The 27,401-nt window shown below is 43.5% G+C and overlaps 3 protein-coding genes, 1 non-coding gene and 1 pseudogene across 6 annotated transcripts in view; 2 read left to right on the forward strand and 3 right to left on the reverse strand.

Annotated features, from left to right (window-relative positions):
* The window catches only part of LOC138076617 (cytochrome P450 3A24-like), a 67,488-nt gene extending 58,833 nt beyond the window's left edge, over positions 1–8,655 (forward strand). Inside the window, exons 11-13 of the mRNA XM_068968867.1 lie at positions 3,062–3,288; positions 5,653–5,815; positions 8,436–8,655. Of these exons, the coding sequence (XP_068824968.1) occupies positions 3,062–3,288; positions 5,653–5,815; positions 8,436–8,531 (486 nt within the window). The 3' untranslated portion in view covers positions 8,532–8,655. The remainder of the gene's footprint in view (positions 1–3,061; positions 3,289–5,652; positions 5,816–8,435) is intronic.
* ZNF3 (zinc finger protein 3) overlaps positions 1–27,401 on the reverse strand; it is a 527,297-nt gene that overhangs the window by 310,119 nt on the left and 189,777 nt on the right. The gene's annotated exons all lie outside the window — the stretch shown is intronic.
* Positions 7,221–7,292, reverse strand: TRNAC-ACA (transfer RNA cysteine (anticodon ACA)). The gene has a single exon. It is a non-coding gene; the product is annotated as a tRNA-Cys (tRNA).
* Positions 21,104–27,401, forward strand: part of LOC138076615 (cytochrome P450 3A28) — a 32,660-nt gene continuing 26,362 nt past the window's right edge. For 2 of the 3 annotated variants that reach the window (XM_068968863.1, XM_068968864.1), the window contains exons 1-2: positions 21,104–21,224; positions 25,897–25,990. In XM_068968863.1, the coding sequence (XP_068824964.1) occupies positions 21,154–21,224; positions 25,897–25,990 (165 nt within the window). In that variant the 5' untranslated portion in view covers positions 21,104–21,153. The remainder of the gene's footprint in view (positions 21,225–25,896; positions 25,991–27,401) is intronic. The other variant, XM_068968865.1, reaches the window with a different exon arrangement.
* Positions 25,233–25,332, reverse strand: LOC138077292 (small nucleolar RNA SNORA70; annotated as a pseudogene).

Below are 27,401 nucleotides of genomic sequence, written 5' to 3' on the forward strand. Positions count from 1 at the left end.
GGAAAAAAAATCCAATTCTTCCAATGCAGGAGATGTGGGTTTGATACGTGGGTTGAGAAGATCCCCTGGAGTCGGAAATGGCAACCCAATCCAGTATTCTTGCCATGGAAATCCCATGGACAGAGGAGCCTGGTGGGCTACAGTTCATGGGACTGCAGAGAGTCAGAGAAGACTGGGATTGAACACAGCACATTTAGGAAAGATCTAAAAGATACAAAGCAAAGGGAGAAAACATAAGTACTTCGCGCTACTCACAGCAATATAAGTGCTTTGAAAAAAGTGCTGGTCTTGAGGTATCAGTTATCAGAATAATACCATGTAACATGCACAGAACTTCAGTGGCATCTAGCAGGAACCATTTATTTCTCTGGTGTCTGCATTTGTTGTTCAGGCACTACATTGTGTCGGACTCTTTGTGACCCCACGGACTGCAGCATGCCAGGCTTCCCTGTCCCTCATTATCTCCCAGAGTTTACCCAAGTTTATGGTGTCTGCATAGTTATCTGTTGATATTGGCTGGAGTTGCTGTGGTCTGGGCTGTGATCTGTGGCAGAGCTAGGCTGGACTTAGCTAAGTGATTGTGTTGCAGGAAAGGGGATCCCTTCCAGGGCCCGAAACTGGGCTCTTGTCTAACACTCAGAAATGAATTGTCTGAGGAGACACATGTGCTAACAAAGCAAGAGATTTTATTGGGAAAGGGCACCCAGGTGGAGAGCAGGAGGGTAAGGGAACCCAGGAGAACAGCTCTGCCAGTCTTGCAGTCTCGGGTTTTATGGTGATGGGATTAGTTCCCGGGTTGTCTTTAGCCAATCATTCTGACTCAGTCCTTCCTGGTGGTACATGCCTTATTCAGCCAAGATGGGTGTCAGAGAGGATTCTGGGAGGTGGTTGGACATGTGATGTCTCCTTTTGACCTTTCCTGAACTGTTCCAGTTGGTGGTGGCTTATTAGTTCTGTGTTCCTAACCAGGACCTTCTGTCATAAAACAACTCATGCAAACGATTACTACGGCACCTGGCCAGGGTGGGCGGTTTCAGTCAGTGTGCTTCCCCTAACAGTTGGACTGACTCGGCTCCACACATGCTCCTCACGTGTCTCAATCTCTACCTGTCTGCTTCTCAGGGCAGCAGTAGATGTCATGAGCAAGAGGCCTAATCCTATGGGTGACTTTCAAAACTCTGCTAGCATCACACATAGCCAATATTCCACTGGCTCAAACCACTGAGCCACCTGACCAACCTGAGTCAGGATGGGAGGGCATCACAGAGGTAATGGCGAAGGGAATGGACACAAATAATGGTGGAGAATTGGGACCATTAATTCAGTCTGCTGCCCAGTGTAAACTTTAGACTAGGTGAAGCTTGCTGTACAAGAAAGGATATACGGTAGGAAACAGAGGACACGAGTATGAGACCTGACCGGTTTTGGACAAGTCTTATGACCTTTCAAATCCTAGGTCCTTCAAATACTTTGTAGGGCCTGCATAAATTAGAGATGACTTTCTTCTCTGGTAAACCCCATATTGGGATTCTTTTGATTACAGGAAGATTGAAAGGCTGCTAACAGACCAAGGCTAGCTAAGGCATTGCGTTCTCTCCTTTTATAAGAACACTAATAATACTAGTACTGTTGGCTAATATGTGCTTCTTACTTTATATGTCTGTTCTAAATACTTTCTATTTAAAAATGTGTTTAATTTTCAAGAAATTCTTTATTAGTCAGGAGAGGCTAGCTTATGCCTCAGTAACAGACAAGCCCTGGAATCTCAGGGGCTTTCATAGCAAAGTTTTCCATCACCCACGTGTACACACTGAACATGGATTGTTAGTGGAGGATGGAGTGGACAGCTCTGCTTCACAGAGTCACTCAGGAAAACTGACTCAGAGCATTTACCATCTTATAATTGCCTTATCTGAAACATAAGGCCTTCTTGTCTTCTGTGGAATAAGGAACTCGAGAGTTGCTTACTGGGTTTTCAACTGATTTGTCTCTGAACTGACATAATTGCCTCAGTTCACAGCCTGTTGGCAAAGCTGGTTTCCCATAACTTCAAGTGGGCTGGGAAACATGTGGACTACATGGATGCTGGGTGAGCAGTGAGTGTCTCTGCCATGCTACCCTCTGGAGGGTCAGCTCCATCTGTCTCCATGTAACGTATGAGAAACCTGAGCTACAGGGAGATGAAATACTTCCAGACACTAGTCGTGTACGTGGTGCTGATCTAGTCAAGCTGTGATCCGGGGTGTTGGCTCCTGAGACACTCTTACCCTCTACAATGTTTCCCCTTAACTATAACCCCACGTGACAGCCACGTATCACCCCCACTGGTCTCAGATCTCAGCCCAAACCAGAGTTCTTTGTGGCGTGCAGATAGCTGGACCATGGGGCTGGAGTTGCTTGTTTAGACCTTCAGACCTTAGGGTCACACTTGTAGGGATAATAAGAGACCCTTCTAGCAGCAGAGGTTGGGGTTCTGATCCTCTTGTAACCTCCCTGCATCTGAAATTGTGTTCTCATTCATACTCTTAATTTGAGGATTTGGTTTAGAAAGGAACTTGTTTCTCCCCAATTATTTATAGAGTTTTCATATATTGTTTCCAGACTGTATGTGTGTGATGAAGAGAATGAGCAGTCAGGAGTCTTCAACTAAGAACCTTCACGTTGAATAGGGGATTTGCTCTTTTATACGTTCTTTCCTTGGTGGAGATGTGTGGCCTCACTTTGAAAAAGAAACTGACTGTGGCCCATTTCACTTAAGAGTAAGGGTCCTAACCCTTGGTCACATTTGTTCTCATGAGAGAAAAGATACGCTCCACGATCACCTGTGGTGTTTCACAAACTATTTAGAGAACTGTTCCAATGTTCTTCCATTGCCATGACTACTGCCCATCTCAATGGGCGTTGAGAGGTCAAATGACATGTAAAATGTCTATAAATGCTAACGTCCTTTACCAATTTAAATTATTCCCTGGAGTTCCTAACATTTCAATAGGCCTACATAGCTGGACTTGAAGGTTGATCTGATATCTTAGTTTATCAAAATCTATTTCTTTCTTCCTAGGCACCTCCAACCTACGATGTCCTGGCACAGATGGAGTATCTTGACATGGTGGTGAATGAGACTCTCAGATTGTTTCCAATCGCTGTTAGACTTGAGAGGCTCTGTAAGAAGGATGTGGAAATCCACGGGGTGTCCATTCCCAAAGGCACAACAGTGACGGTGCCAATCTCCGTGCTTCACAGAGACCCACAGCTCTGGCCAGAGCCTGAGGAGTTCCGTCCTGAAAGGTACAAGACCCCAGGGAAGGGGACCCTCCTGATCTAGTTGCTCAGAGTGTATTATGATGACTCTCATTATGGATAACAAATGTGTGACTATATAATTGCTTTATTTTATACCTTTTTATTGTTAAATGTCTTTTCGTATTCCAAGAATATTATTTGATTAAATAATAATTAAAATTAATGATAATTAAAATTAAAAATTTTACCAACCGTGAACTAGAACAAAAATATTTAGCTCTGTACATTCTTAATACCTTAAGCTTTGCTGTTGTTTAGACACTAAGTTGTGTCTGACTCTTTGAAACCTCATGGACTGTGTCCCACCAGTCTCCTCTGTCCATGGGATTTTCCAGGCAAGAATACTGGAGTGGGTTGCCATTTTCTTCTCTAGGAGATATTCCTGACCCAGGGATTGAACCCATATCTTGTGCATTGGCAAGTGGATTTTTTACCATTGAGCCACCCTGGAAGCCCAATAACTTAAGATAGGTCTCACTAATAGTGAAATGTAAATCCTGTGGACATTTTTCTATGCATATACCCACTGTTAAAACTTGGAATGGCATTACATATAGTCTGATTTTCAATTGCTTTCTTTATTTAACAGTAAATTATAAACAACATTCTATGTTTTTAAAATATATTTATATATCTTGCATCTGCTATAATGTACTTAACAGCTATATTATTTTAGTTGGATTGGTTTTTATTCCTTAAAGTCTGTCTGTCTGTTCTCCTTAGCTCTTTGAATTCATCACCAACATTCCCATATTTCCATTGCTTTAAACATTGGCTGCTGTTTCCTCCATTATTATTGTGGGACTGTAGGCTGAGGACCTAGCGGTCTCCTCCCAGGTGGTTCCAGGAGCCTCAGTGAGGATGGAGACACAGGCGCCCTCATTCAGTCTGTGGCTGCAGACCTGAGCAGCTCCCTCCTGCCTCAGTGTTTGGTGACCTTTCGGAGAGAAGTCCTCTGGTCTCTAGACGTCTAGACTTTCTCCTTGGAGGGGTTAATATTGTCTTCTGGGAATTCAGAGTCAGGATCTGGTTTGGGCACAGATTGGACTCTGGAAAGAGCTGATGCTCTCCCATTTATTTTATGGTGACCAAAATTTGGATTGAAGATTTTAGCGCCCTAGCTGGGATCTAGCCCTTTATGAGCCCCTGACTATAAGCTCCCTGATGGCAGGGACTGTGTCTTGTTCACCCCAGTGTCCCTAGTGCTAGCATAACCTGTACATGTAACATTGTTGAAAGAAGAGTCAGAGTCCACCAAGTCCTCCGTCCTGGACCAGCGAACCTCAGTGTCTCTCTCAAGCTCAGTAGCTCCCCCTCCTGCAACCTCAGGAACCTGAAATCAGAGACCACTCACTGTACTTCCCTTTGATTCATTCAGCCATCATGCAGAGAGAGAGTGCTCACCTGGCAGGGACTGGGCCAGGGAGTGAGAAATCCAAATGTTAAAGCCTATTAAGAGTTTTGAACATATACACCATATATTCTATAGGCAAATGTCTATGAATCATGTTTAATGTATCTGTTTGTGTCCATTCCCTGCTCAGCAGCCATCAGCCAGGTCTGCACGACTCACATGATGCCCTTCGACTAATTCTCCATGCATCTGAAATCACATTGTCTGTAAATAGTCCAGAATAGTCTCCAAAATAGGGACTCTTTAAAATATACAGAACCACAATGCCATTATTACTTACCCCAAATCCACATATTTCCTTAATATATTTAAATATTGAGGAGTCAAATTTGAATTGAGCAGAGGTCGAATCATCAAGGACTTTATAGGTTTGTGGAAATGACAGACACAGAAATCAGTGATTGAACCAGAGCAGAGTTGAGTCATATGCCCACATAAATCTACTGACCTCAACATTCTCTGTATGTGAGAGGAAAAGACACACATACACAAGAGGAGGGGAAGGGGAAGCAATTGAAAACTAACAATTAAAACGTTCAGAGACTTTTCTCCTGCTTCCTTTGTCTCTGAGCACATGACCAATGTCAGTGTTCGTGGAGGCAGGAACCCACTCTTCCTACAGTCTCATTGCCTGTCTTTCAGAGCCTGAGCATCTCACCAATCTGAATGTAAATTTCATATTTAACGATGCATTTTCTTTAAACATCCTTCATCTCATCTGCTCGCCAGGACTGAACTCTCCTGTGGGGTCTGGAAAATGGGAAGGCCTTGGGACTTACCTTTCTCGCAGCAAACTCACCACAGCAGGATTCAGTCATCTGCCCACAGGAGTCTCCCTTATGCTACTGGTTGAGGGTTTAAGTTAAAACCTCAAACCTGGAATTTCTGTGACTTTTCTGTTTCATTGACTTTTTCATCTACGGTTGTGAATCCAGGTTCAGTAAGAAGAACAAGGACAGCATAAATCCTTACGTCTACCTGCCTTTTGGAACTGGACCCCGAAATTGCATTGGCATGAGGTTTGCCATCGTGAACATGAAACTTGCTGTCGTCAGAGTCCTGCAGAACTTCTCCTTCAAACCTTGTAAAGAAACACAGGTTAGCAGTTCACTCTGCATAGTGTTTTACTGAGAATTTTTTTAAGTGAGATGTATCTCTCTGTGTCTATAAGATTGTGATCTATTCAAACAACAATTTAGTTTAGAGACGGAGAATCTGTTTGAAGCCATCTGTGACCTTTAATTGTCAACCAGCCTTGGAGGGCTAAGTCTTCATAAAGACCCAACTGTAAAGGTCATCTAGAGTCAGTGCAATAGCATGACGTGACTACACCAAGTCCGGTGAATTTGAGCAACTTTTAAAATTTGGTGTCACGTCCACTAGAAGGAAGGAAAATGTCGTACAAAGTTGCGAGAGCAGAGATGACCATGTCATGATTTTTCACTGATGCCCTTCTCCATGGGAACTTACAGAAGCTCTCCTGACAGAGATTCTCAGCCACTGTTTTATAAAGAAATAAATCACTGGGGACCAATATCCCTATGCCGAGGTCACCTCAGACTCTCTAAAATAATTTCCCCAGAGTGTGGCACTGAGGGCACCCCCACTGATCCTCCTGTGCAGCCACAGTGATCCCTGAGTGAAAGCATTTCTGCTGGATGGGAAGGGCTCCCACAGCCCCTCACCTGCCAGGGATCCTGCTGCCATCCAGCTGGGCTGCCTTTGCATTCTCAGAATGACTGTATGTCCTCCCTGTCTACCCTTCCCGTCTACAGTCCATCCTCCTCCTTTGAGTTCCAGTTCAGTCCCGAGCCCCTCCATGCAGCCTGCCCATCCAGGCCAGAGCCTACAGCCCCCTCTGCTATGTTTACAGGTACCACAGGCTGACGTCATGGGTCCTAACACCTAACAATACTTTGACCCTGAACCAGCTAGTTTGGTTCCTTTGTTTCCTTTATACCTAAGAAGGTCTTTAACTCTGTCCCCTCATTTTATTGCTTTCATAAACGCTCAGTGGTGTCTTGACGTCATTGGGCAAATGTTTAAGGAGTGACTTGCAGTTGATTAGAGCTCTTGGACACAAATATAGAATTTTGTGGAAGTTTGAATTTTAAAATTTATCAAATGTCATTTGTGTTCTTGCTTGTTTTATGTGTGTCTGTGTGTCTATCTGCAGGGAAAATGCATACTGTTTGAAAGTTTAAAATAACAATTTGTTGCAGTTATAGCAAGACCTGGAATCACTCTCTGAGGCACACACAGAACAGTTGGCATTGATTCATCTCAAGCATGGCCCTAAAATAAGGCTTATTTCTAGGAGTCATACATTTAAGAAGCAGCTCCTCCCTTTGAGTAGCTTTCTCAGGGAAAGTGAAAGTGAAGTTGCTCAGTCGTGTCCGACTCTTTGCGACCCCATGGACTGTAGCCTACAACGCTCCTCCATCCATGGGATTTTCCAGGCAAGAGTACTGGAATGGGTTGTCATTTCCTTCTCCAGAGGATCTTCCCAACCCAGGGATTGAACCTGGGTCTCCCGCATTGTAGGCAGATGCTTTACCATCTGAGCCACCAGGGAAGTCTTTCTCAGGGAAGAGGAGGATAAAGATGTTTCCATTTTACTTGCAGGCATCTGTGTGGGTGTCCTGTAAGTGTGTACACACAGGGGACTCAGCCCTGAGAGAAAGGGGGCCTCGGGCACCCCTGGGAAGGGCAGATGCCCCTGCAAGGTCCACCCAGTCCCCCATGGGCTGGGGCTTCTCCCTCCACAGCTCCTTGCTTGTCCTTCAGTCAACTGAGGTTAGAAGGTCACTCTGTTGGTTCCCCCAACCCAGAAGGAGTGACTGGGAAAGGGGCTAAAAATCTCAGACAGAACACTGTAGGTTATTAGAACTTCACCCTTTGCCCTGCACTTGGAACCAGGGGATGTTTTAAAAAACAGGCATAATGCTTCATAGGCATAGTGCTCAGTCGATATTTTTGTGCAGTGAATGATGGATGAATGCTTTCACTATCTAGTCTTGACATAACTTACAGAGTAAGTACACAGAATCAAAGATAAAGAAGGGAAACTGGATGCAAGTGATCGAAAGGTACAAACTTCTGGTTATAGATAAATAAGTACAGGGATATCACATAAAATGTGATGATTATAGTGTGTAGACATTTTTAATACAATTAAAATAAAAGTATAAAATTTTAGGCATAAATTTTAATGTAAAATTATAGACATTTTTATGTAGTAGAAGAGAATAGATCCTAAAAGTGCTCATGAGAGAAAAATATTATTTTTTACTTTTCTATCTCTATGAGTTGATGGATGTTAACTAAACTTATTGTGGCTGTAATTTCATTATATATGTAAGTCAAATATTTATACCATAAATCATTTATATCTCAATAAATTGGAATTTAAAAAAATTTTAAGTGAATAATAAGGGAGTACTAGAAATGACTTTGTGCCCATATATTTTATAACACGTTAAACAGACCAATTTTCTGAAAGTCATAACCTATTAAAATTGAATCAAGGAAATATTGGCAGCTTGCCCCTCCCTATAGCTGTTGAACACATTGAATTGGTAGTCTAAAAAAAATAAAAAATACACGATGCTACAAGTAGCTTGTATATTGCTGTAAAGCATTATTGTCTGAAATGCATCATCTACTTTGCTTCTCTTGTTGGCCGTGCTTCATTCATTGGTTCTCTTAACTGTTGCAGATCCCCTTGAAGATAAGCAGCCAAGGACTTTTAAGAACGGAAAAACCTGTTGTTCTAAAGGTTGTGCTCAGAGATGGAACAATAAGTGGAGCCTGACTTTCCCTAAAGACCTGAGCTTTGTTCTTCAAGGAGCTGTGTCCCAGAATTTCAGGGGGCTTGATTTACTTTGTGGTAAAACTCAGAAATAAAGACGTGCTTCATCTATTGCACTTGCTGGATGACTAGGGTATCCGCACATTCGTTTAGCTTTCTCAGTGTCTGTGTTTTTATATATCGTGTAACATGAAAGAGGTAATGAGGGCTGGATATGTGCACTCAGCTTATCTGATTCTCAAAGGACCATCTCCACCCACCTGCAATTAGTAACATCTACTCCAGAGCACTGATCAAGAAAGAAATGTCTCAACAGTTTTATCAGCAAATTAATGAAAACAAGAATTATTGTGGTGACTGAAGTTCTGACATTTATTTATATATCACAGGTTTTATTTTATATATTCCAAATCAAATATTCTATTGAGCAGCTCTATAAACAACTCTTTACAAAAGTATTATTTGATACTTTTAATACATCCTGCCCTTTAGGGGGAATGTGTACAATGGAATCAGGGAGAGCCAGTGACTAAATACTTTTGACCATCACAATCCCTGGTGGGTGGGACCTTTTTCAAAACTGCTCTTTGATATATTACATAGGTAAGAATTAATCCACAGCGGTTTTGCCCATTTCTTACAGAGTATGTTCATAGTTTAAATCTATGTTTTTTGAGCTCATATTTTATATAACAACAGATACATGTATACTATTAGCTCTGATTAAAAATTTCCATCCCATCTCCCCTGATATTTCTGGAAGGCAGGAAAGAGATTTTTTTTGAAGCGTCTTTGTTTTCCACCCTCAACTCCCAACTGTCTTAACACAATGAACATGGAATATAAGATGGTTGATTGGTCAGTTGATTGGAGAAAAAGGCTACAGCCACTGGTCAGTTTCAGTAGATATCAGAAGCTGCACACAGCCCTTCCTTTCCCTTTTCTGCCCCTCCCATCCACAACCCCTTCCTTGCTAGGGATTTCCTGGATAGTCCAGTCTTAAAGACACTGGGGGCACACAGAAGGCTGACAGCCTTACCCTCCAGGGTGTGGGCAGAGAAGGGGGGCTCAGTGGCTCCGAGTTGGAGATTGAGGAGGGACGGTGTCCACAGAACAGCAGCCCAGCCTGGGTATGGGTGTCCAGGCAAGGAGCAAAGAGTGTCTGCTCAGGTGGGTGGCCTGGCCAGGGCATCCCGAGCCTAAACAGGGTGTGGAGAACCATGGAGGGTGAGGAGGGCACCATGAGTAGAAAGGGGTTTGAGTGGCAATAGCTACATAAAGGGGGATTGATCAAGTAAATAAATATATTATGGGTAATGCTACTGTAGAGGAGCAGAGAAATAGCTCCAGAAGGAATGAAGAGGCTGAGCAAAAGCAGAGATAACACCCAGTTGTGTATGTGTTTGGTGGTGGAACTAAAGTCCAATGGTGTAAAGAACAATATTGCATAGGAACCTGGATTGTTAGATCCATGAATCAAGGTAAATTGAAAGTGGTCAAACAGGAGACGGCAAGAGTGAACATCAACATTTTAGGAATCAGTGAACTAAAACGGACAGGAATGGGCAAATTTAATTCAGATGATCATTGTATCTACTACTGTGGGCAAGAATGCCTTAGAAGAAATGAAATAGCCATCATAGTCAGCAGAAGAGTCCAAAATGCAGTACTTTGGTTAAATCTCAAAAACGATGGAATTATTTCAGTTTATTTCCAAGGCAAACCATTCAGTATCACAGTAATCCAAGTCTCTGACCCAACCACTAATGCCAAAGAAGTTGAATGTTCTATGAAGACCTATAAGACTAGACCTAAAATGAACTCCAAAACACCAGTCCTTTTCATCATAGGGGACTGGAATGCAAAATTAGAAGGTCAGGACATATCTGGAGTAACAGGCAAGTTTAGCCTTGGAGTACAAAATGAAGCAGGACAAAGTTTAACAAAGTTTTACCAAGAGAACCCGCTGTTCACAGCAAACACCCTCTTCCGACAACATGAGAGACGACTCTACACGTGGACATCACCAGATGGTCAATATTAAAATCAGATTGACTATATTCTTTGTAGCCAAAGATGGAGAAGCTCTATACAGTCAGCAAAAACAAGACTGGAAGCTGATTGTGGCTCAGATCATGAACTCCTTATTGCCAAATTCAGACTTAAATTGAAGAACGTAGGGGAAACCACTAGGCCATTCAGGTATTACCTAAATCAAATCCTTTTTGATTATACAATGGAAGTGACAAGTAGATTCAAGGGATTAGATCTGATAGAGTGCCTGAAGAACTATGGACCAAGGTTTGTAACATTGTACAGGAGGCAGTGATCAAAACCATCCCCAAGAAAAAGAAATGTAAGAAGGCAAAATGGTTGTCTGAGGAGGCTTTACAAATAGCTGAGGAAAAAGAAGCAAAAGGCAAGGGAGAAAAAGAAAGATATACCCAATACCCATCTTAATGCAGATTTCCAGAGAATAGCAAGGAGAGATAAGAAACGCTTTTTAAGTGAACAATGAAAAGAAATAGGAGAAAAAATAGAATGGGAAAGACAAGAGACCTCTTCAAGAAAATTAGAGATACCAAGGGAATATTTCATGCAAAGATAGGCAAAATAAAGGACAGAAATGGTATGGACCTAATAGAAACAGAAGATATTAAGAAGAGGTAACAAAATACACAGAAGAGCTATACGAAAAAGATCTTCATGACCCAGATAAGCACGATGGTTTTATCACTCACCTAAGCCAGACATCCTGAGGTGTGAAGTCGCAAGTAGGCCTTAGGAAGCATCACTACAAACAAAGCTAGTGGAGGTGATGGAATTCCAGCTGAGTTATTTCAAATCTTAAAAGATGATGCTGTGAAAGTGCTGTGCTCAACATGCCAGCAAATTTGGAAAACTCAGCAGTGGCCATAAGACTGGAAAAAGTGTTTCATTCCAACCCCAAAGAAGAGCAATGCCAAAGAATGTTCAAACTACCGCACAATTGCACTCATTCCACATGCTAGGAAAATAATGCTCAAAATTCTTCAAGCTAGACTTCAACAGTATGTGAACCAAGAACTTCCAGATATACAAGCTGGGTTTAGAAAAGGCAGAGGAACCAGAGATCAAATTGCCAACATCCGTTGGATCACAGAAAAAGCTTGAGAATCCCAGAAAAACATCTACTTTGGCTTCATTGAGTACACTAAAGCATTTGACTGTGTAGACCACAAGGAACTGTGGAAAATTCTTCAAGAGATGGGAATACCAGACCACCTTACCTGCTCCCTGAGAAATCTATATGCAGGTCAAGAAGCAACAGTTAAAACCATACATGGAACAATGGGCTGGTTCAAAATTGAGAAAGGAGTATGTCAGGGCTGTATATCGTCACCCTGCTTATTTAACTTATATGTAGACTACATCATGTGCAATGCCAGGCTGGAAGAAACACAAGCTGGAATCAAGATTGCCGGGAGAAATATCAATAACCTCAGGTATGCAAATGACACCACCCTTATGGCAGAAAGCAAAGAGGAACTAAAGAGCCTCTTGATGAAGGTGAAAGAGGAGAGTGAAAAAGCTGGCTTAAAACTCAGCATTCAAAAAGCCAAGATCATGGCATCTGTCCCATCACCTCGTGGCAAATAGATAGAGAAACAATGAAAATAGTGGATACTTTTTTTCCTATCTTTTTTTATTTTTTAATTTTATTTTTCATTATTTATTATTTTTTACAATATTGTATTGGTTTTGCCATACATCAACATGAATCCGCCACAGAATCACTGCAGATGGTGACTGCATCCATGAAATTAAAAGATGTTTTCTCCTTGGAAGAAAAGCTACAACAAACCTAGACAACATTTTAAAAAGCAGAGGCACGGCTTTGGCAACAAAGCTTCATCTAGTCAAAGCTATGGTTTCCCCAGTAATCATGTATGGATGTGAGAGCTGGAGAATAACAAAGGCTGAGGGCCGAAGAATTGATGCCTTTGCATTGTGGTGCCGGAGAAGACTCCTGAGAGTCCCTTGCAGAGCAAGAAGATCAAACCAGTCAATCCTAAAGGAAATCAACCCTGAATATTTAGTGGAAGGACTGATGCTGAAGCTGAAGCTCCAATACTTTGGCCACCTGACGCCCAGAGCCCACTCACTGGAAAAGATCCTGATGCTGGGAAAGATTGAAGGCAATAGGAGAAGGGGACAACAGAGGATGAGATGGTTGGATGGTGTCACCATCTCAATGGGCATGAGTTTGAGCAAACTCCCAAAGATGGTAACTGACACGGAAGTCTGGTATGCTGCAGTCCATGTGGTCACAGAGAGTCAGACACAACTGAGCTACTCAACAGCAGCAACGGACAACAGAAGACAGGTTTCTCCCTGTCAGAGAACGGAGTCCCTGGCCCAGGAAAGGGGGAAACAGCAGAAACCCAGTGGAGCCAGAGACTGGAACTGCATGTATCAGTGTGCATCCTTGCTTTTCTTTGTAGACAGATGACAGCTAGTTAGTTGCACTACAGATAGGCAGCTGATATAGAGGGAGAGATGACAGGTAGATGCAGATAGATCCATGCGTCTGTGTGGGGGGTGGAGAATCTGCCGCTGCAGTCCTGCGCAGGGACCTGAGCTCGTACAGCTGGACAGACCCGCCCAGCCCCGATCCAGGAAATGATATCCTGAACATTTATGACTCAGCGGCTCCTCACACAGCAGAGGGGAAAGGAGACACTTAAACACAGTCAATAAGAATGAAAAGGGTGAAGATTCAGAGTGAGCAAACTCCCAGCCTTTTTTTTAAATTTATTTTTCAACTACAACTTGAACTCATGTCTCCTTTTGCTAACAAACAACACAGTTCCTAACTTGTGCTTACTCTATAATGCTTGCCCCTTTTGGCTACTCCTTGCACTCCTATGAGCTATTGCGAGTGAACGTTTCTAGAGGGTTTACTAAGGATCGGGCGTGTGATGGGCAAGGTCACATGTTCTTGTCCCCTAGTGACACCAGGACTCTGACCTGCAGGTTTAGGCCCCAAGCCCCTCAGGTCATGGATCAGGGTCTTGTCTGACTGAGCTCCTATAGGAAGAGAAAGACGTAATTATGAGGTTAACCCTCATTCTACAGATTAGGCAACTGAGCAGGTTTAAATAATCAGCCCACACCCTGCACATCAGTCACATTCTGTGGATGCCTGCTAGGCAGCTGTGTACACAGTACAGAGAATAGGTGTCCCGGAGCCCAGAGAAGCCTCCGGGACCTGATGGACCAGGTTCCCAGCCACACCCTTCATTTGCCCTCTCTGCCTCTGGCAAATTCTCAGATTATTAACTAACATTATTACAAAAAGTCAAAATCCTAGAAATTTTACTATGTCACAACCACTAAGATGCTTATGTTAAAAAAAAAAAGGGAAGACAAAAGTGTTGGTGACAATGTAGAGGAAATGTGGAACCCTCGTCTATTGCCGGAGAAGGCAATGGCACCCCACTCCAGTACTCTTGCCTGGAAAATCCCATGGATGGAGGAGCCTGGTAGGCTGCAGTCCATGGAGTCTCGAGGAGTCAGACACCACTGAGCGACTTCCCTTTCACTTTTCACTTTCATGCATTGGAGAAGGAAATGGCAACCCACTCCAGTGTTCTTGCCTGGAGAATCCCAGGGATGGGGGAGCCTGCTGGGCTGCCATCTATGGGGTTGCACAGAGTTGGACATGACTGAAGTGACTTAGCAGCAGCGGCAGCAGCAGCATCTATTGTTAGTGGGGACGTAAAGGCACAGCAGCTCTGTGGAACAGTTTGGCAGCTCCTCAGGGATTTAAGCATAGAATTACGGACTGTGCTGTTTGTTAGTTGTATGACTGCACAACTGCACTCCTGGGTAGATGCCTAAGAGAACTGAACACAATTTCTCAAACAAATACATACACCTGCATGTTCATAACAGCACTCTTCACGAAAGCTAAAGGGCAGAAAAAGGCCAACCAGTGGATGAATGGATAAACAGATTGTGATGTATCCATACAATAGTTGTTTCTTCAGTTATCAAAGATATGAAATACTAATACATGGTACAAGAGAGATTAACTTTAAAAACATGTAAATGAAAGAATTTGGACACGAGACCACACATTACGTGATTCCATTTATAGGAAGCATTTGGAAGAGGCAAATCCATGAAGTCAGAATGTACATGAGTGGTGGCCAGGGGCTGGGAGAGGACAGAGTGGGGAGGAGCTGCTTATGGACTCAGGAGTGCCCTCTGGTGGAATGGGAGCGTGCTGGAACTAGAGGAGGTGCTGGCGCGACACTGTGAATGTGAGAAATGGCCCCGAATGGTTGATTTATGCCGAGTCAGTGTCACCTTGGTAAACGTTTTTAATCTCAGGACTGTACCCTAACAAATTCAAGACAGGTCACTGTCATGCCAGAAAGCTCTGTCACTTTTCCCAGACATCCTGCACAGCCTTCAGCTCCCTGCTGAGCTGTCCAGGGTGGAACTTTGGCCCTAGAATTACAGGATCTCTAACTTGGCCTGTGATCTGATTAGCAGTAATAAAAACTGGTTGATTTAGACATTGTGCTTTGCAACCAAGAAATGACAAACACACTCAGCAATGGTAATGATGATAAGATAGACCATTCTCACAGCCTGAATACCCTCTCTGCTTCTCCTCTTAGGCAAACTCTGCTCTGTCCCTGGTACTGCAAGCAGTGTCACCTCCTCTGGGAAGCCCACCCATCCCTACAGTGGCTCCAGATCCCACTTATCTCCACCTTTCCCATCATCCTGATGCCTTTGGAGGTGTCTGCGTGCATAGAGCACCCCACCTTGGTAAGCGCCTTTGTAGTAGTTATATACCTCTTTAACCCCCTCTCACTGGTGAGGCTGGGACAACTCACTGGTGAGCAACTCACTGGTGAGTTGCTTCTAATACATAGAATATGGCCGAAGAGACGGGATGCCACTCCTGGGATTAGGTTATAAAAAGACTGTGACTTCCATCTCGGGCACCCCCTCTTGCTCCCTCACTCTGGGGAAAGTGGCTGCCGTGTTTTGAGCTGTCCTGTGGAGAGCCCCCAGTGGCCGAGATCTGAGGGGGCTGCTGGGCCAGAGTCAGCAAGGAACTGAGTCCTTGAACTGAGGATCTGAACTCTGTGAGACCACCTGGAGGACCTGAAAGTAGGGCCTTCCCCGGTTGAGACTTTGGATGAGATGCATCCCAGCCTGATGGCAGGACTGTAACATCATGAGAGCTTGAGCCAGAGGTTCCCAGTGTAGCTACACCTGGCCTCCAACCCAAGGAGCTGTGACATGGCAAATGCTCATTGTCTCAAGGGGTTATATTTGGGGATAATCTGCTAAACATTGTAGACAGGTAGTGTGCCTGCTCTGGTCTCTGTTCTTGCAACTGCAGGGACCATCTTTGCATGAATTCCAACTGAGTTTGTGCAGGGAAGCCAGACTGTGCCTCTCAACCTAGCAATTCATCTGTAATACAGAAGTTTTAGAGAATTACTTCCCTGTGGGAGAAAAATTTTCCCAAAGGGAAAGGAAAACCAGTGGATACCCTCTTCTCCCTTCCTTCCCTTGGATGGGCTGCTCTGTAGGTAGTGGTCATATGGCCTCTCAGAAAATGGTCTGTTGATCAAAAAGTTGATTGCCTTTGATCTCAAGTGTTGGCCAGGTTGGTTAATGAATTGTATACACTCTTTTTCCTTGCTTTGTTCCTATTTTCCTTCACCCTCCACCCCTGGATCAAATTTCTCATAAGATAGTAGCACAAAAGTCTATATCTCAGGCTCCCCTTTTATGGGAAAGCAAGTTAAAGCACATGTGTTCCTTGAAAGTTACTGTAAAACTCTCTGGATGTGAAGTTTCCTTTTGGGAAGATCTTGACTTCCATGTAATTTTATTTTATGATTTTTTTTTTTTTTACTATTTAACTTTCTATTCTTCTAGGATTGATTTTGATCAGTTATGTTTTCCTAGGAACTAGCCTATTGCTTGTGATATTTGAACTAATGTTATTCACAGTTCTTGAAAGTGAAAGAAAGTGAAAGTTGCTAAGTCGTGTCCAACTCTTTGCGACCCCATGGACTCTATAGTCTTTGGAATTATCCAGGCCAGAATACTGGAGTGGGTAGCCATTCCCTTCTTCAGGGGATCTTCCCAACTCAGGATTGAACCGGCATCTCCTGCATTTCAGGTGGATTCTTTACCAGCTTAGCTACCAGGAAGCCCACAGTTCTTCAGTCAGTTAGTTCAGTCGCTCACTCATGTCCGACTCTTTGCGACCCCATGAACTGCAGCACTCCAGGCCTCCCTGTCCATCACCAACTCCCAGAGTTTACCCAAACTCATGTCCATCGAGTCAGTGATGCCATCCAGCCATCTCATCCTCTGTCGTCCCCTTCACCTCCTGCCCCCAATCCCTCCCAGCATCAGAGTCTTTTCCAATGAGTCAACTCTTCTCATGAGGTGGCCAAAGTATTGGAGTTTCAGCTTTAGCGTCAGTCCTTCCAAAGAACACCCAGGACTGATCTCCTTTAGAATGGACTGGTTGGATCTCCTTGCAGTCCAAGGGACTCTCAAGAGTCTTCTCCAACACCACAGTTCAAAAGCATCAATTCTTTGGCACTCAGCTTTCTTCACAGTCCAACTCTCACATCCATACATGACCACTGGAAAAACCATAGCCTTGACTAGATGGACCTTTGTTGGCAAAGTAATGTCTCTGCTTTTGAATATGCCATCTAGGTTGGTCATAACTTTCCTTCCAAGGAGTAAGTGTCTTTCAATTTCATGGCTGTAATCACCATCTGCAGTGATTTTGGAGCCCCCCAAAATAAAAAGTCTGACACTGTTTCCAGTTTTTCCCTATCTATTTCCGATGAAGTGATGGGACCAGATGCCATGATCTTCGTTTTCTGAATGTTGAGCTTTAAGCCAACTTTTTCACTCTCCTCTTTCACTTTCATCAAGAGGCTTTTTAGTTCCTGAAGACTTTCTGCCATAAGAGTGGTGTCATCTGCATATCTGAGGTTACTGATATTTCTCCCGGCAATCTTGATTCCAGCTTGTGCTTCTTCCAGCCCAGTGTTTTTCATGATGTACTCTGCATATAAGTTAAATAAGCAGGGTGACAATATACAGCCTTCACGTACTCCTTTTCCTATTTGGAACCAGTCTGTTGTTCCATGTCCAGTTCTAACTGTTGCTTCCTGACCTGCATACAGGTTTCTCAAGAGGCAGGTCAGGTGGTCTGGTATTCCCATCTCTTTCAGAATTTTCCACAGTTTATTGTGACCCACACCATTCTTGGCAGCAACTAACTTAATAGGTATTAATAGATTACCGTGAAGTGTGGCGTGTTCTTCAGGCACATGTCTCTTCCTTAACGATCTTAGTAAATGAGAATTTTAACGTTAGGTGTTCCTTGCTGTGGAATGAAGGGGCACGAGTATGCCCTGTGTTACTCTTCCTTGCAGATCAAGGTCATTTGCATTGATTAGAACACTGTTGTTGTCGCTCAGTCATGTCTGACTCTTTGCAACTCCATGGACTGCAGCACGCCAGGCTTCCCTATCCCTCCCTGTCTTCCAAAGTCTAGTCAAACTCATGTCCATTGAGTCAATGATGTCATCCAACCATCTCATCCTCTGCCGCCCCCTTCTCCTTTTGCCTTCAATATTTCCCAGCATCAGGATCTTTGCCAGTGAGTTGGCTCTTTGTATCAGATTGCCAAAGAACTGGAGCTTCAGCTTCAGCATCAGACCTTTCAATGAACATTCAGGGTTGATTTCCTTTAGGATTAGCTGGTTTGATCTCCTTGCTGTCCAAGGAATTAGAACATGACACTGCCTAAATTTCAGTCAACAATAACTAGCCTGTCATCACTGGGATGGACTCCAACCAGCTGTACCAGTCCCTGAGGTAAATAGAGCAGCATATGGTCCTATTTGGGTTAGTGAGAAAAGTCACTGTAACTGAGAATGTGTTTTGGGGAAGATGAAGGCATATAGGTTCCACAATGATTTTGTTTCCAGAAGAATAAGAAAGGCTTTTAGTTTCATTGAGTCAGTTAAGTTGTCAGTACTTAATTGACACCCCAACATGCCATGTTGAGTGTATTTCGTGTACCTCTCAGTCGAGGGCATGGAGAGGTGGATCCTCATGACCTGCACCTGTCCTGTCCCTGCTGCAATGAGATGGAGTCCCTGGTTCTCAAGACCCATTGGGGAGCACCTGGGCAGGGGTAGTCATGGAGGTAGGAGCCAGAATATTAACCAATTTCTGTTGCGGCCTGCAGTCTCACTATTACACATGGTGACCCTCATCATGAAACAGCAAACCTTGAATACTGGCATTTTCAAGCAGCAGTAGACCTGCCAATCTTTCTCTACATTAGTGTCTTTACAACATATTTTGTTTGGAAGTTTTGTGGAAACCACTTGCAGTCTCCAGGCCTCAGTTTCTCCATGTGTAAACTGGAGATTAAGTCTTGACCCTACTTAACAGGCCCAAAAAAGGCACCAGAAGAAGGAAGTAATGTGTCAGAATTCCTGGGACTTTTGACCCTACCTTTCCTGGGGATCATCTTTCAGCTTCCCATGTCTATCTTTTGTTGGTACTAAGCTTGCATCCACTTCTCTCCTTTGCTACCTGTCTGTAGGGCTCCATTATCCGAGATTCCAAAGGTATGCCCCATACTGAGGCTGCTTGTGTGTCTCACTTCCTCCTCTGGGAGGCTTCCCCCAAGGGAGGGGACTATAAAGGTTTCTGGCCCACAGTCCCGCACAATACCTGCATCTGACATTCACACACTTAGCCTTGCATCAGTGAATGAATGAATAGATATATTCAGGTATTGTATTTCCAGTGGTAGCTACGGATTTTAACAGGGGCCTCCGGGAAAAAGTCTGAACCAAAAGCTGATGAGCTATGATGGTAGAAACATCATGCTGCATGACAAGGTCCCATGGAAATCCAAAGGGCAGGTGCCAGAGTTGGGACTTACTGCAATTCACCAGTGAGGCATCCACCTACTCAGGCCAGTGTTGGGCAGCCTGGGGACTTTCAGGCCAGAAGGATGTAAAGTATTAGTGAGAGTTGAATATCACTTTCTCTATAAGGACTGAAAATGAGAAAAGATGATGAAGGGAGAAGGAAGTATGCAAACACAGGTGAAATGTTCTTTGTTTCTATTGAGTTTTAAGAACGTTTGAAGTTTTATTTTTCATATGATTCAGAGCTTCTCAGGCCAAAGAGATACAGGATGTGATCAGAGTGAAGACAATGGACCAGTGTATATTTCAGACCCCAGTCCTATTGTTCCTCCCATTAGAATGGGTGGGGTCACAGATGCCACTGACATCTACTCTGGCCCTCCTCCTTACTAACTCTTTGCTTCCCGTTAATAATTTTCAATCTAAGCAATGAAAAGTAAGCAACTGCTCTGACCACCCCCTTTGCCCTGTAGAAAACCGTCATGTCATCTTTGTGGACTCCTGTGTCTATATGCCACATCCCTGGTGGATAAGGAGGTTGGAGGTCCACTTGGTCATTGGCTGCTTCCTCCACTTCACTCTCCTCATACCCATTGATCTTGGACTTGTGGCCTTTCCAGAGAGAGGGGATCATTCTTTGATCAGGACTCTGTGTAACTGCTGTACACTGAAGACCCTGAATCGATGCCATTGGTGCAGCCATCACCACATGGTCCATGTCCTGCCTCCTCTTCTGGGGCCCTCTTGTCAACAGCATCCTGATGGATCCACCTGAATGTGCAAGGATGCTGGCCAAGGCCAGCCAGCTCCTCTTGTTGGGTTACTGATCCTGGGAGATGATGCGGTCACCAAACAGCCACGGGAAACAGATACACAGAGGCCCAGGGTTCTCACTACACCAACTCAAGTCCACCAACCTTTCACTCTGCAGAAAGCACTCTGCTACTAACCAGGAACCCATGGCCACTTTGCTCAGGCTGTAACCAAGGTCTCAATACGTTAAGGGGAACAGATGTGCAATTCAACAGTGGTTCTGGAGAATGTTAGAACCATAATAGAATTGTGTGCTGGGAATACAGTTGCCCAGAAGAGGAAGTGGTTTTTCTTGTTTAAGGAGGTTGGTTAGCAGAGTCTCAAAACCATGTTCTTTCTGAGCTGGAATTTGAAGGATGAGTCGGTGCCTCATAGGGAAACAAGGGTATCAGGATTGAGGAAGGTATTTGGGTAAATAGACCTAGCTTGTTTGGATGATTTGGATGATTTCAAGTATTAAAGTTCAGGCAGTTACAGAGATAAGGAGAGTTTAGAGGATATTTATCGCTAATGGTTTTATTTGAGTTTTCCTAACCTTTGAACTTACTGATAACACTGATTGAGTTGTTATTGAATTCCCAGAGAACATGAACACAAGGGAGGTCAAAGTGTAATGTCCATTATGCTTTCTCAACTATCAAGGCAGAAAGGGGTCTGCAGGTGGAGCCCAGGTATTCCTTCACTGGCTGAAGCTTCAGCTCCACCCACTTCTCAGCACATAAACATTTCATTGCTGCATTGAATCATCACAGAGTGTGAAAGGAAGAAGCTGAAAAGAAACTCAGAGGAGGGAATCACAGCGGAAAGGGGCCATGGAACTGATCCCAAGCTTTTCCGTGGAAACCTGGGTTCTCCTGGCTACCAGCCTGGTGCTCCTCTATGTGTGAGTAACTGTCAAGTCTGATCTCCTCTGCAACCTTGGACTTACATGATAATGAGTTCCCACTTTCCCTTTAGTGTTTTGAGGATTAGTTTATGGAGCAAAAGTAGCTTAAGCCATGGATGCTACAGATACCAATGGGGTTATTATGGATCTTAACTCAGTTCTGTTGAAGGAGCAAGCAACCAACCCTCACCCCCAGCCCTGGCAGTTACAGCTACAGTCTTTTCTATAACTACAAAGACTCAGCCACAATGGAGCAACTAAGCATTCACACAGAGAGTTTAGTGATTTTATTTGCTCCCAGGGATGATAGACTACTAATTTTCATAGACCCAGACTAATCGACCAGAATCCACCAGGGGAAGATTTAAAGAAACTAGTCCCGGTGCAGTGGGGTACTCTCTCCTTCTCTAGTTCTGGGGATCCTGGAGACATAAAGTAACTTGGGATTTGTCTCCTTATCTTCACCTTCTGGGTTCAGTATCTGCTGCAAAGAGTGTTGAAGGAATGGCCCCTGTGTCACTCAAGAGGTTCCTGCTCCCTTCCTTCCCTCCCCAGATGTCATTTATACAAGGCACCTGGTCACCCAGAGCTGGAGATTGATCACCCTTCAGATCAGCTCTTCCCCTTTTTATATGCCCTTCTGCCGGGGGCCACCGTGAGGAACTCCGCCCATGGCAAAAGTCATGAGGAAGGAGGCTTGGCATACGCAAAGGCATGATCAAGCCTCAGGAAACCCCCTGTTCCCGAGCATCTAACCCCAAAACCAGAGTCTGTTTTATGCTCTCACCTACACCTCTGACTTTACGTGGGGCTCTCCCCCATCACCATTTCTCTCTGAGAAGGAGTTAACGTGCAGCTCCAAGTCAATAAAAATTCCTGGGCATGACAAGAGTGTTTCAGCTTACGGACTCCTCTGAAGGTTATCTACCCCACCTATATAGGTTCGTCCGGCCACATGTGATTGTTTACAGCCTCTCAACCTGAGAGGCACAGAGATGTTTTAGATTACTAAAGGCAAATTCCTTTGGGGAGTTGGAAATTGTCAGTATAGTGGGTTGGTTAGGAATTATATAGGTGAAGGGTTTTTCATTTGTTGTGCCAATAATTGCTGCTAATTCCCTGCCCTGGGTGTGACAAGGGTGTCTGAGGTCAAACCTCTCTGCTGACAGATGAGCTTGTGTGACAGGATTATCCATACTCCTGCCACATGATTGTTTACTACCTCTCAACCATAAACAGCACAGAGAGTTTGGAGTATTTTGAAAGTCTTAATTAGCATAGGGCTTTTCTCATTGTTGAGTCAATGATTGCTGCCAGGCCTCCATATCCTTAGGCACCTGGGAATATATTAATCAATGTATTTGGAATATAGAAAAGGAAATATAGTAGTTTTTAAGGTTAGCAATACTACACTTTTTGAGTTAATGAATTTTCTCTTTTGTAATAGATTACTGTACTTTGTTATAAATCACTGTGCCTTGCTATGTAAAAATGTAACTTTATGACTATCGTAAGACTAAATAGATCTTAAGGGGAACATTGGGGAAAGGATTTTCATTTGTTCGGCTGATGTTTGCTGCTAAATCTCCATATTCCCTGCCGTTATAATGAATATAACTAGCATATAGGAGAAATAAGTATTAACCTTTAAGATTAATCACGTTAACCTTGGGTTAAATAAATTCCTTTCTTGATTGTAACTCACTACACCCTCACCCTATAGGAGTGCAACTTTATTTGGAGGGTGGTGCCTGGCTTAAGAAAAAACACCCTTGGGAAAAATAAGTTTTTTGGTTATCAGAAAGAAAGGGTCATAAAATGTCAGCAGGTCTCATGGCGAGAAGATGATGTAAAACCCCTAAAACGTCTTTTTTTTTTATACATTTATGTGAAGCACCTGATTTTGATAAAGGTCAGGACTGCTGACCCCCGCATGACTCTGTATTCATCCCTATGTGTAACAAAAGGTATATAAGCAAACCCAAAAATAAAGAAATCGGATCAGTTTCCGGAAAGACTGGTTCCCCCATGTCGTTCTTTCTTTCCCCTTCTGGCTGAATTTCCATCTGGAATGTGGGTACTCACCAAGCCTGTTAATTTTGCCTGGGCTTCTAAGGTCGGATCAGGGGGGCCTCAGTGCCTCCTCTCCTTCGGGAGAACGGAAAGATGCCTGTGGCCTATGTAGGTGGTGATTGGTATTCCATGTGAACCAAGTTTTCAGACTCTTTTTCTCTGCTAATTTTTGAATCCCTCTCTATCTGTAATTAAATAAGTTATTTTCAAGGACACCGACTCCGTCCCCACCTTCAAATCACCCTGGATCCACCGGGGCTGGACCCGGGCACCCTTCCCGTGGCACTCCCTGCCAAGACTCAATTCCCTCAACCTGTACTATGCAGAACTACCTACCCCCAAATGAGAAATCTTTAGTGGAGAGGAGACTTGGCAGAAACCTTGAGATTATATTCATTTCTTTCAGCTATTCCTCCCCTCTCTGAGAGCTTTAACATCAGCATAAATTTGAGAGTTTATGTAACACATTGAAAGTACAGAAGGAAAATTGATTCGCTCTTGTTGTGATGGCAAAGGAAGGAACTGGGGTGGAAATAGCTCGTCAACCCCATTTTGAGAGTAAGTGTCCATACCCCCCCCACCTGCCCTGGAGGACGGATCCAAACATCCAGCTGGGCTTGGCCGAGGGGCACCTGCTGCGTCTTCAAGCAGAGTCTCCTTCAGGCAGTTTTGGGGTTTACTTTATCACATTTATTACCACATTATCATATAAGATTTGGTGGATTTGAACAGAATATTTGGAACTTGTAAGACCTTAAATGGTAAACTTCATAGAGGAAATTAAACATTCTGGAACATTTTCTGTTTATTTATTCTGTGTTGCACAATACCTCTTTTCTTCACTGCAGGAAAGTACCTGAAATTTGGAAGGCCCACATTTAGCTAAAAGTGCTTGGAGGGGAATGTTGGACCATTTATACACACCACGCTTTTCAGTCATACCTTTCTAATTTGCCCCTACAGAGTTAGCCTCAGAGGCCTAGCAAATTTGAGCATTAAAACCAGTTTCAGCAACTTTTCCCCTTAACCCCTCTTCTCCTCCACTCTGCCAGTTCTCAGAAACAGCAGATTGAAAAGACCTGCAAGATTTCACACCCCGTGTTGTGAGATCCCACACAGGACACGGGAAGATGAGTTTCAGGTATACCAGTCATAGAAAGCGCCAGGCTTTATGGCTTTTTGAGAGTTGATACACAGAGGAGTAAACAAAGTAATCTGTGATTGAGCATCTCAAAACAAAACCCCCCAAAAAAGAATGTGCCTTGCACTAAGTTTACAGGTGAGTGTCACAGGTTGGAGGACCAGATACCGTTTGAGTAAGAATGGTCTGAAATGGATCCTTTAGTCATTGTTTCACTTATACAGTTCTATTCAGTGATGGGAAAGTCAATCGCCCTTGTCTGTAGGGCATGTCCACCAAATTGCCTGACAAGAGAGACTTGAGTGTAACTGAAAGTTGCTTATATTTCCATGATGCCGAAGAAGTCTTGATAGGTTTGTCCTTTTTTTTTTTAATAAGACAGTAGGATTTATTGATGGATATGAGTAAGGAGAGGACAGCACCAAGGCTCTGATAAGTGCAGGGCCTGTCGTTTATCCAGAGGGCCAGGGTTAGGGATGTGTTTGACCTCACAGCCACCCTGGATGAACTGCTTTTCTGCCACCAAATTTTCAGATTCATCTGTAGTTAACTTAGGAAAAAGCCCACCTCTTGGAGATATGGGTCTCTTGGTGACCAGTGAACTTGAATTTGGCCCTGCAGAGAGCCTCAATCACATGCTCCTTGTTCTGCAGCTTGGTGTGGATGGACACTATGACTCGGCCAATGTGGACCCTGGCCACTGTGCCCTGGGCTTTCCAAAGACATGATACATACCTGTCTGGAGCTTAGACTGAAGCCAGCATGTCAGTCATGAAAAGTCCACTGGAAAAGTCTGGCTCCAAGGTCCCTTAGGGCAACCAGGCTGGTACACTACTGAGGAAGCTGCTGTTTACAGCCATTCCACAGGGCACAGTTTGTATTTTACAGAAATACGAACACTGTTATTCTCTAAGACTTGATTAGATTTAAGAAGAATTAAGTCCTAAAATGTGGTCAGGACACAGAGGGAAAGAAAAGAATAAAAATCTCCATGGAGATGTTAAGAACGATGTCACAATGGGCTCGCAGTAAGAGTTATACTGTGGATGAATTTAAGCAAAATCTCATTATTGAAATGCATAAATTTCTGCTTTCTATCTAAAATGATAATCTCCAAATCATCTAAAAGTCAAGTTACTAAATAAATATGAGTGAATTGCAGCCTGAACCCCTCAGGACCACTGAAATTGGAAACATTCAAGTAATCACTCTAGGATTAGAACCATGAAGACTTCAGCTGCTTTTAGCTAATCGCCATTACCTTTTATGGGTTATATGGTAGTGGTGGGCAAGGATAAGATGAGTGAAAGTAATATCACTTTTGAAGTTGCTGATATTATTATCACCTACATGTTACCTCCCTAGTTTTTCGATTCCAGTTCTCAGTCAGTGACTGACCAGCTCCAGGACTTATTCCACAATTCCTGTGATCTGGCTTTCTCTTTCCCTTTATAGATATGGGACTTATTCATATGGACTTTTTAAGAAGCTGGGGATTCCTGGGCCAAGACCTGTGCCCTATTTTGGAAGTATTCTGGCCTACCCCAAGGTATGTGTTGTTTAAACTCCCTCTTTTGATTCTTGTGGTTGCAAACCTCAGCTGAGTTTCATGGTAACACTGTCCCTCCCCAGAAGGAAGTTCTGAGGCTTTATACTTTCCAGAAGTGATATCATGTGCCCCACCTAGCACATGGCCAAGTGTACCACACACCTCACCACACACCTCTCTTTTTAGCTGTCAGGATCCTCAGATTTTGTCTCAGTCGGATAGACAGGTTCTTCAGCTGATTCAGCAGAGGACTGTGTTCCATCTTGTGTGGACCGCAAAGAGTTTGCGTCCTGCCAGGTGAGGTTTCCCATTAAGACACAGGCTTCACTGTATTAGGAGGGAGGCTTGAGCAAGGTGCCCAGGCATGACTCATTAGGCTGCACACACTCGAGTCAGAACTTTCCTAATGGTCGCAGAAGCTCTTGGTTGCATTTTTTTCTTCCTCCTCGACTATTTGGTAACTTCAGTTTTTCAGGCAGCCTGTGTATTCAATGGGGCTTCTCTGGTGGCTCTGATGGTTAAAAAAAAAAAAAGAAAAAAAAATTCATGATCAGGTAATTTGCACATACTTGAATTATCTGGTAGTTCCTGCAGTTACCTCCCTGGCTCTCCTCAACTTTTGCTAGCCCTGATGTCATCTGCATTTCGAGGAATGTAACAAGAGCTTTTTGCTTGACCTCTGTGTATCCAAAGGAAGCACTTTTGGGATATATCTGAACCATGAGTAGGTTTAACAGAGACAAGATGGTGGTTGTCTAGTTACTTCAGATATTTAACCACTAAATATATTATGGAGTTTAAAAAAAAAAAGACAGAATCACATATACAAAATCACTAGAAAGTATATGACTTGACAAAATTATTGAAATTTAGTTTAACTCAATGGAATATACTAGGTAGTACATGGATTGTGAATTCTAACTGAGCCTTGATATTAACTGAAGGTCATGAGCTATGTACAGGTGTCCAGGGGCAGAGCTCTGTTGCAGGCTACTCTCTGCCTCAGATTTCCTTTCCTGCAGACAAGAGGCGTGTTTCTCAGATACTGATTCTCCAAACAGAGGCCTTCATTGTCTCATTACTGCCTAAGAACTCTTGAACTTGTCTCCTTCTAAAAAAGCAATAATTTATTTTCTATCTTTCCCAATGACTCCTTAGTAGATGTACCCCATGCCCAATGTTTCTGAGACCTTCATTTCCATAGTTAAACCATCAAACATCACAGCAGAAACTTAATGACAGGAAGGTGGCTTTTTTTTTTTTAGTTGCAGAAGGGACAATTCAGGGCAGGTTGTTTAGTTGGTGTTGTCATTTTATCTTTTCTGTGTTAGCTGGAAAACTAGAAGGTGAATCCACTTGTCATCTGTTCATTCATTCACTTATTTTCTCACTCAACACACATGCCTTAGAG

Source organism: Capricornis sumatraensis, chromosome 3 (genome assembly GCF_032405125.1).
Source record: "Capricornis sumatraensis isolate serow.1 chromosome 3, serow.2, whole genome shotgun sequence".
In the NCBI taxonomy this organism is placed as follows: domain Eukaryota; kingdom Metazoa; phylum Chordata; class Mammalia; order Artiodactyla; family Bovidae; genus Capricornis; species Capricornis sumatraensis.